Consider the following 10,350-nt stretch of genomic DNA (forward strand, 5'->3'; position numbering starts at 1 on the left):
TGTTGAAGAACATCTATAAGGTAATGCCGTCAGTCTGTCGTCGCGATCTCATCCTCCGCGATCTCATCCTCCGCATCTGTGGCTACTGTTTACTAATCTGTGGTGTATGATGTTGGATTTTTTGTTTCAATAACTTTCCTTAAATACCGTTAATCTTTCCCTTATTAATCTTTGTTGTATGGAGTTACAATTTTTTTTGTCTTGTTAGACTTCCGAGGTAGCTCAGTGCACTCAATTGATCACTTCGTTTATTCCGGAGGTGTAAATATTAATGAGACTGCTTTCCTGTGAGATATTAATCAGATGACGCTGAATAAGTCTGCAGATTGCGCATTTTGGAGACGAGAAAAGAAACGAAACGAGTAGGCCTACAACACTCACCCACATATAATAAATGGCCTAATCTATAAGCTGAAAAAACCATGTAAATACTTACGTTTCTTTTTCCATTTTTGCTTACAAAACTATTTTGAAATCCATTACAAAAATATGAAGCAACGCTACTTGGAACCATCATATGTGAAGATGACTTGTATGTGAATATCGCACGGGAAGAGTATAGATACTTATGCTTGGCAAATTGGAAAAATTAATTGACCTTTCGGAGAATGAAATTAAATAAAAGGCAGTTAATGAATGAAACTATACATGTAACGTTTTAATAGTCTCTCTGGACTATATTAAACCCGAAGAAAACACTAGCGTGGAGGATAGGGCAGATGAAAGGCCATTTAAACACGGTACACAACAATTTATGGATCTATTTTTGCGAAATTTTTACAATCCTGTAAAATGTAGTTCAAACATTGGATTGTACGGTGGTCTTTTCTTACTATATTAAGAACTATTTCAAGCGTAAAATATGTATATGTGGCGTCACTGATACCCTCTGGGTCACTATAGACCACCGTAGAATCTAATGATTTCAAACCATTTTATTAGGTTGGAAATATTTTTTAACAATTTCAAAAAAAGTTTTTTTTCTAAACAGTGCTTAATGGTCTTTTATCTGATATATACTTCGTTTTATCGCTTTCTCTTTCTTTTTTTTTTCTTGTTTTCCTTTAGAATGTTACCTTAAGTTGCTGTGCAACGCCACAAAATTGTCAACTGGTTTGCTTCAGGTTTCCTTAAATCTATAATCATAATGTGTATAGCTTAGTTGTTGTATGTTGTATAGCTTGGTTGTAAGAACTTGTATAGCTTAGTAGCTATAACTTTCATACCTTGGTAGTTATATCTTGTATAGCTTATTACATGTAGTTATAACTTATATAGTTTAGTAGTCATAACTTGTACAGCTTAATAGTTATAACTGGTATGGCTTATGAGTTATGGCTTGTGTAACATCGTAGTTATAACTTTTATAAAACTGGGAGTTACAGTTTGTATAACTTAGTAGATGTAACTTGTGTACCTTGGCAATTATACTGGTGTGACATAGTAGTTATAACTTGCGTAACACATAAGTCATAACTTGCATAACCAGTAGTTATATCTTGTATAATTAGTAGTTATAACTTGTAGAACTAATAGTTATATAGTGCTAAAAGAGATATTGTGCGACATGGGTTAGGAAGATAAACATCTGATAAATGGAGTTAAAAAATCTTTCTCTTATTTCCTTCTGAAACTTCCATAACTAAAAGTTGTTTGAATGAATTTGACACGCCGGTTTAGGTGTACAGTACGCCCGAACACCCTGTGTTAAATGAATACCTATACGAATAAGAAAAGCTTTGCCTCCTATCATTGATAAACTTCTTAATGTCACTTAAAGAAGTACAACTACACGTAACTACAAGTTGATAACTTTGATGCTCTCTCGTTTACATTTTGCATTGAGATATTACTAGAATTCTTATAGTATTTGGTGATGTAGAGTCCATTTGTTTATTATTTAAGAGACATGTTTTAATAGAACAATGACGTTTTGTTTTTATTTTAAAAAGAAGCCAATGTCGTCATCTATTTGTTAACCGTGGTGACGAACGAAAAGCCAGGCGGAAGACCTTTGTATTGATGTACATAAGGAGATGTTCATTCCAGGGTTTTCACAGGTAATTTTGGGTTTCCCTTGCCAATATGGCGACTAGTCTGGCAAACATAAGATTTGATTTAAGAATAACGTTTATCACAGATTTTCCAAACACTTGGCTTGAGCACATGTTCACATATGAAAAATTCTCCACAGTACTCTGGAATTGACGAGCGAATCTGGCTAAACAGTTCTTTCCTCGGAAAACGGGAAAACAAAACCCGAAAATGCCTAAATCCGCGTCTCTTGCATAGATATGTCATCATGCTCCTCTTCTGTGTCGTCTTCGTACTCTAAGTCAGCCTCCGAATTATGGCTACTGTTCGAAATTTGGGAAGATCCTTCCGAGGAGCGCGAACTCAAAGTCACGTGATCTTCTATTTGTACATTGATAACGGGTTCAGAGGTCGACTGGGTCAGCGGAGGTGTCAAACTACGTGCCCGCCGTTTACAACCTTTGGCATCCATGTCAATGGAAGTCCGGCTTTTTGACCGACCTGGAACTTGATAATCTGTCAAAGCCGAGTATAACGATGTTTGAAATCCGTAGTTGTAAAATCCGAAACCGAAAGGTCGGTCGTGTAATGACCTTGACCTCTTGAGCTCTCCATCGATGTCTGTGGTTTGGCCAATAAAGTCTTCCGGGTCAGGTCCTCTTGCACGATCACATGCGATGGCTGGAAACAAACAAAACAAAAGGCAACTATTTAGTAAAACCAAAAAACATAACCACGTATATGCCGCCCAAACATAGCACGGGCGTCTGAAAAACCTGACAAAAGGTTTATTTAAAGAAAACTGTCCATCTGAACTTCCGCAGACTTATTAATTTCCAGGAAGATAGATGTTTTACTTATGACACAGGTGATCAGTGTCAACAAAAGTTGCTTAACATTTTTGACAAGTCGCATAGTACAGCAGGGCCTTTTTACATTTACCGACAAAACAGTTCGAATTCGAAACTACAATACTGTGTATTGCTGGTCCTCACGTTTTGTCATTTCGTGTGGAAGAAGTCATGAAGTGTTGTCAAACTGGGTCATGAAAAGTAAAAAGGAATGGATTTTTGTTCTGAAGTAACTCTGTTAACCATATGCGGTCATAATCACCAGGTTTCCCTAGATATTGCTTCGCACCGTATCAGTCGCATTTGTTAACTGATTGGTGGAGCTGTTCCTTCATAGGCGTGGTGAAATTTTTGCTCGCGAGCTCGTATATCGGGTCTGGTTAAGATCCTACCTTTTCGTGCATCATTCCATTATTATCCATTCCCCAATCGTTACTATAAAGTAAAAGAATGCTACAATATGAGGTAGAGTTCATCGAACAGACAACCGAAAACTATGCCTAAAATACTTTCATTTATTTTTTCAGATTGTGTTGAGGTGTTGAAAGGCGGTCAAATATTTGAATTAAATGAAAGTATATTTATGTTTGGTTTTAAGTGATCTATTTTATGATGCCTAAGTCGATTTTTGGAGGTGTTTTCCTTAAATCTCTCAGGATTTTTACACTTTTGAAACATCTGAAAGATTATACTTGGAAACGATAATCTAATTAAAGACGTACAACATAGACAAAAACAGTGTCATTGCTGGCAAATGTTCAGCAAAATTATGACGATGTAGAGTGTTGATTCGCGTTCTATAACTTCCTGTTACAAACCCCGTCTTGCACTATATTGCATTCTATATTTTTTATTTGTTCTTGAATCGGTGTCTGAATTACATGTTCCCTCTGTGTACGTTATAGCCCGCACTGTAATTCTGTCGAGCGTTCTCGAAGCTTCCGTGTTGATGGGTTTATTGTCATTGCACATAGAGTATACATTCTGGAAATATGTTTCGGTGTTGTAAACATGTTTACGATCAAACAACCAGAATTTTCCGTCCACAAATATGAGCGACGGAGTCATTTACTCCAGTCCACTGTGAAGAATTTTGCGGGGTTTCGAGATATCGGCTTTCATGCCATTCGACATTCGTCATTTATTCTCCATTTTCTGTACAGAGCACTTTGTGAGTTTGTTTTTACCACTTGCTATTTTTTGAGACGTTATTTTGGAGGTTGTATCATTCATTGCCTCCTTGTATGATCACGTACATTTCATCCCAGTTTACCACGAAAGTGACTTTGTGTATGTTTCCGAGAAGGGAAACATACATCGTCTGTTCAGCATCACGGGCGCTACTGTCAACCCGTGCGCCCTGAGAAATTACATCTTCACAGGCAGTGGTGATAAAGATCGTCAGCTTGCCGTGCCCTCAACAGCTTGTAACTTCTGTTATCCTCTTTACCGTGGATTCTATATTTACCAGGACTGACTCGCCTTTGAAAGCCGGAATATTCCATCCGGATTTGTCATCGGTAAGAGACTATATATTTTTGTAGTTATTTGTATTGTTTTGTATATTATTGCCAGTCGTATTATTTGTCTATTTTGTTCAAATATATGTACTGAACTTATTCAAACGCCTTCGTGTTTCTTTCTTTGATCTTGAATAAGGCCTATCCCTGAGTTAAAGAAGCCAGTTGTTTCTCATCTTTACTCTTCACTACTCTTTACTCTTTCAAGTTTTCCTCACCGCTGTGATGTTATACCGAATATTCACAACGCTTTTGATTGATGACATACAATAACTGATGAATTGCCCGGCATATGAAGGTACTGGCGGTTACACCGTATAAGACTTATCAGCAATGGATATAAACACTCCTCAAGCTATGATAAACGGATGGATAAAAAAGCACAGAGTTACTGATTATGCAATGTAACCTGAGAAAAACAACAGCTTGTTTTTATCGGGGAGTCAATAAATTTCAAGGAAACAAGAGAATATATAAATATTCCAGCGATTAACGGGCTCTGGTATTTGGCACAGCGATTGCGGATATCCCCCGTGCGAGGCATGGCCCTTTATTGATAATGCTGAGACAATGTGTCTGACAACACCAAACATTCCCCATCTGTATTATTGATTGAGTGGCTGGGAAAGGCCTTTCGGGCCCTGCAGCTAGATTTAGCAATGCAGCAATTTTTCAGATAAGAGTAGCTTTTGTGAAGTTCTTACATTTTTTCAGGAAGAGTAATATGAAAGTTAAATAATGTTGCAAGTCCACTGGGCTTACGAAGATGTGGTTATATACAAGACGCTGTTTGAATATTCATTCGCGTGTTGGACAGGGCCCTGAATCCATTCGCATATTAAAAAAGTCTTTTTCCAACCGAAAACAAAACTTAATAAAAATCTGTCAAGCGATGATTATTTCCAGACGTTTATGATCTATTTTTTGTTTATGCAATTAGAAAATGTTTCCACAATTTCCAACGCAATTACAAAACAGTAAAATAATATAGGAGACTTTTTGTCATTATAATGATCAAGAATTGCAGTTGATGACGTGACTGCCTTTTGCCTCATTTCATTTACAGGGCTTTGTTTTTGACACAAATATTTTGGTGAATTGTCCTTTTTTTTCAAAATTCCGACAGGATGTTGCCGATTACATGTCAGAGCGGTAAATTTTGGCTCAGAAAAGTGTGTAATTCTTAATTCATGGTGCAAACTTGACGTCGTTTTGCGAGCGGGGCGATTATATAAAGTATTCGTGCATAACTGGAGAGTGATACAAAGAGATCAACAAGTCCACAGTTAGACATAAATGAATCAATTCTATATCTGAGACATTGTGACAAAATATTCGACATGGTCTGTTTAGTACAAAGGGGTAAACATAGATTTATTCTGTCCTAACAAACAATTCCGGACATATTAAAGAGTTACTCTGTTAAAAGAGATTGACGGCAAGTGTTACTCATTTGCTATTTCATTTCAGTATAACTCTTACCCGGTATAGGCTGGAACTCCTTTTTCTTGCAGCGACAGAAGAATCGGAATGTGGCCGTCAGAATGTGTCTGTAACCGCGACGGTAACTCTTAGAGAAGAGGCCGTAGATAAGTGGGTTAAGTAGACCCGTCAGGGTAGTGCTGAGCAAGGCGTAGAGAACTGCGATGTCACTGACTTTGAACCCGGCCTTCTGCACAGTGAGCATGAGCTGAAAACAGGAGATGAGATGGCATTATTAGGTAAAACCAGGAAATGTCAACACCATTAGCTGAAAACATGAGACGTGATAACAACTTTAGCTGGAAGCATAAGACGTGATGTCAACATTAGCTAAAGGCATAAGGCTTGATGTCAACATTGGCCGAAAGCATGAGACGTGATGTCAACATTAGCTGAAATCATGTCACGTGATGTCAACATTAGCTGAAATCATGAGACGTGATGTCAATGTGATAGCTGCATACAAGAGATGAAATGTTCATAAAAGCTGAAAACAGGAGAGGAAATGTCAACGGCCAATGTTATGCTCCGCAAAAATAGGAATGTTTAGAGCGATACGCACGAAATTAGAATGGATTTACTTCAAGAAAAGCAGCTAGCATGGTTTAATGACAACGGAAAGACGCAGTGGATGTTTTATCACTATTCAAATCGTGTACCATGTTTGTTAATCAAAGTATGTATCCCAGCTGTGCTATGATTGGAACTGTTCATAACTACAAGGTGGCGACCTTGTTGGGCAGGACGAACATACAGCCCCTCGCTGTGCTATGATTGGAACTGTTCATAACTACAAGGTGGCGACCTTGTTGGACAGGACGAACATACAGCCCCTCGTACCGGGTTAAGCAGAATTAGACATAATTATGAAACAAATTCTGGACATTCAGTCCATATTCATTCCTAGGGCTTTCTTTGTGGAATTAAAGAAACTTGGCGTTGAGAATTTTGACGAAATATTCTAGAATATAGGATATAAGATGTACAGCATACAGGGGGGGGGGGGGGGAAGCAGAGCAACGAAGGCAGTGTTATACTTGACAAATGGTTACACGTAACCGGTAAAATACTGTGCCTTATCAATTTGCCTCAGGGTTTTCTTAAAACTGTTCACGTGAAAGACTAAACTGTAACATATTACACGCCCCTTAGCATCATGTCTTAAGCAGAATTAATTTTTAAAAAATGTAGTGATGTTAATTGCAAGTTATTATCATGCACTGGTCTAGCATTACTCAAAATTGCTGGCCTCACTTGGTTTTAAAAACACAAGCGAATATCACCCGTCAGCATGAGCTGCAAATGTTACATAGTATGAAATGCCAACATGACTTTATGATACGTTAAGTGCAGTTGGAATTTAAGACTACGGGAGACGTAAACATTCGGGGTCTTGGGAAAAATCACCATGCATAACATGAATTATCATCCTCTGTGATGATAACCAACAATATGGAAAGAAAATGTGCATGTTTCTTAGTTCAGTCATAACCAGAATCCAGCTACATGTATATTCTTAAATACGAAAGGCTTTCGCTTGCTAGGATCGTGAATGCGTTGACTCGCTGAGCCGTCAGGCCCTTGGCCAATGAGGTTCAGTACTTCAGTGCTAGCTCTTCAGTTTCCATCACCCTCAGACCTGATTACCGTCAAATAGGTGAAAAATTCTTTACTTCCACGCTAAGCAAAAATCAAGTAAAATAATGTAAAAACTAAATAAATAAATTTGGGACACCTGGTCTGCTCGTTTTAGACAATATATATGTAACTGTAGTACATATCGTTACTTTTCAAGAAAAAGAATAGGAGAAAAATGTCATATTTTACTTTCAGAACTTCTAATATCTGTCGTAAATATTATATAGAAGAATAAGGGGAAATAAATAAATGTTAATATCCCTCGTGGTCTAATAGCGTCCACCAGACAGAGATTTGAATTGTGTTCGTTACAAATCCTATCGGTCAGCCCTGAAGCACAGTGCATTTCCTGATACAGATAGACACCCATTTGTAAATATCACAGGCTGTATAAAAGTGCAGTACATGTTGTGCTACGAACAGTATGGCTTAAAGCAGCAAGATTTACTTCATACCACTATCGTGTATATTATATCTGCATCGTATACGCTGAACTTGTCACAGGGGTCTCTCACTAATGCGGTCACTTTGAGTTCAAGTCCAGCTCATGCTGGCTTCCACTTCGGACGTACGTGCGAATGTCTTCCAGCAACCTGGGGATAGTCGTAGCCCGGTTTCTTCCCACCATAATGCTGACCGCCTTCATATTAGTGAAATGTTCTTGAGGACGGCGTAAAACAACCAAAAAAACCCAAAATATATAATATACGTTATTAACGGAGGCAGGTTACATCAGTATGGCGTACGTTGTACCTGTATCAAATCCGTAATGCCTGTATCGTACAGATCAGTCTAAAACTGTATACGTTACAAAATATCGTACAAAGCAGTAAGTTGCCCTTTGTTCCGGTACCGTGTGCCATAAACGTGTATCACACGTACCATCATCGTGTGCATTATGCTCGTGTTGTATACATGAATACAGTTAATCCTCAACGGTAACGGCGATAATGTGTTCCATCAGGAACTCGTATCGCAGACGTTATACAAGTGTGTGCCTGATGTGCGACTCTCATGTACAAAAGAATGGTTTAAGAACAGCAGCTCGGGTATATGTTGTAAACCATGTTTGGATGTCATAAAGAAAACAGTCTCTTTTTTCTTTTTTACCTTTCTTACTGGATTTTATGATAATTAAAGTCACTTTTCCTGACAGAGCTCTCAAAGATGATTAAATAAGTAGTTGGAAAAGCTGCACGCATCAGTTGTTGTGTTGTTACAAATTCTGTGTAGATCTACGTATCACTGTTGTTCTTTTCTTCTATTTGAGCCGATCAGCTGAGTATATTTCCACACTTTGTCCATGCGACAAACGATGGTATCAAGCTACACGTATCCACGACCGTTTTCTGTGAGTGCACTAAATTCCACAGACTGTCTGAGGATGATTACATTCCATCTACAAGAACACGTTCAGCAGATTTATTGTCCTGTTTACGAACATTTCTTGCCACAACAAATCCCTTGAGGGTTTTAAGTTCTATGCGAAAATAGACTCGGAATATTGTATAAACGCTAGTAATCCAGCTGGCGGCATACAAAAGTTCAGTTATTTTGGGGTTGTCACTTTATCGTAGACATTACTCTATCTGACGGTGAAAACCTGACAGGATAACGTGGAACTGATCCAGACTTCAAATTGTTTTTTGCCTGTAATAAAATACACCCATATATTTACTCTTGGCAGTTGCTTGTAACAAATACGATCATTGTTTATTCTTGGCAATTTTTATTACACTTACCATAGTTGGGAACCAGGTGAGGTAAAATAAAATAGTGACAGTAATGATCATCCAGGTGAACTCCACGATAGCCTTCCTGTCAGTTTGTAACTGTATCACGTTCGTCTGGCGCCGATTGGCCAAAGGCTGTAGTTTTCTCTGCAGTTTCCACATCATGGAAGTCACTCTGGTATTAACGACCAAGACCACGAGTAGGTTGGCGTAACCTAGCACTAAAATCGTGATGTAAAACACGCTCTGCTCGCCGCTTTTCGGCATAGACGTTATCCAGGACTCACAGAGCAGACCGGAAGTGGACATGGCGGGCGGCGCCAAACCTATCAACGGCAGCGCGGCGATTAGCAAAGCAAAGATGTAAATGGCCAAGACGAAGTATTTCACCCTTTCAACGACGTTTAAACCATTCACCTTGTAATACAGAGCCATCCTGAGAGAGAGCAATCTATCAATACACATATACGTGATGATTAGAATGGAAACGATTTGAAACCACAACATGGTAAGTTGGTAAAACTCGCATGTCGGCTTCCCGCCGTACCAGGTCTTGTTGAAATAGGACACAAGACCGAAAGGCGTAGGCACAACGACTGACAGTATATCCGTGATACTCAGAGCGATGATGAGTTCATCCGTCACCAATCTGTCTTTTTGCCGCTTCGTCCTCAACGCGACTACTATAGGAAATATGTTGACGACCACCATAATGGCCTCGACGATGATACTCAGCGTTCCGGAGACGTCCTGGAGGGTGTTGGTGTGGGGAAGAGGAGTAGAGGGAGCCTTGCTCAGAGCATAGTGGGCCATTCCTCTGACGGAATGTACAATCGGAAGTCGTTTACCAGGCCGGCAGGTGATCGATGATATAGCCTAGGACACTTTATCCACGACGACCCGGTCTCTCAACAAGCTTTTACTACGTCGTCGTTTCAAGTGCTCGCAGATATTTATTGTTTCATCTAGGGTAATATCTGTGTAAACAGCAGTATTCATCTCCCCGCAGATCTGTACTCACACACCCCTGGCCTCCCGATTGTCTTGATGTTGGAATCTTATTTATTGGGCTTTTGTCCACGCCGGTTCCGG

At 39.1% G+C, this 10,350-nt stretch overlaps 1 protein-coding gene across 1 annotated transcript; it reads right to left on the reverse strand.

Annotated features, from left to right (window-relative positions):
* Positions 1 to 1,960: 1,960 nt before the first annotated feature.
* Positions 1,961 to 10,121, reverse strand: LOC135478322 (adenosine receptor A3-like). Its single transcript, XM_064758598.1, has 3 exons — positions 9,268 to 10,121; positions 5,888 to 6,095; positions 1,961 to 2,715 (listed from the first exon to the last, which is right to left on the reverse strand). The coding sequence occupies exons 1-3, from the start codon at positions 10,069 to 10,071 to the stop codon at positions 2,270 to 2,272; spliced, it is 1,458 nt and encodes a 485-aa protein (XP_064614668.1). The 5' UTR covers positions 10,072 to 10,121; the 3' UTR covers positions 1,961 to 2,269.
* Positions 10,122 to 10,350: the final 229 nt, after the last annotated feature.

The sequence above is a fragment of the Liolophura sinensis genome, chromosome 11 (genome assembly GCF_032854445.1).
Source record: "Liolophura sinensis isolate JHLJ2023 chromosome 11, CUHK_Ljap_v2, whole genome shotgun sequence".
NCBI lineage: Eukaryota > Metazoa > Mollusca > Polyplacophora > Chitonida > Chitonidae > Liolophura > Liolophura sinensis.

Excerpts from the sequence above, each read along its gene's own strand:
- LOC135478322 (XM_064758598.1), bottom strand. The coding sequence starts at position 10,071 with ATGGCCCACTATGCTCTGAGCAAGGCTCCCTCTACTCCTCTTCCCCAC. Across the intron at positions 6,096-9,267 it reads TCACCTGGTTCCCAACTATG|CTCATGCTCACTGTGCAGAA; the intron begins GTAAGTGTAATA and ends TCCTGTTTTCAG. Across the intron at positions 2,716-5,887 it reads GGAGTTCCAGCCTATACCGG|CCATCGCATGTGATCGTGCA; the intron begins GTAAGAGTTATA and ends GTTTGTTTCCAG.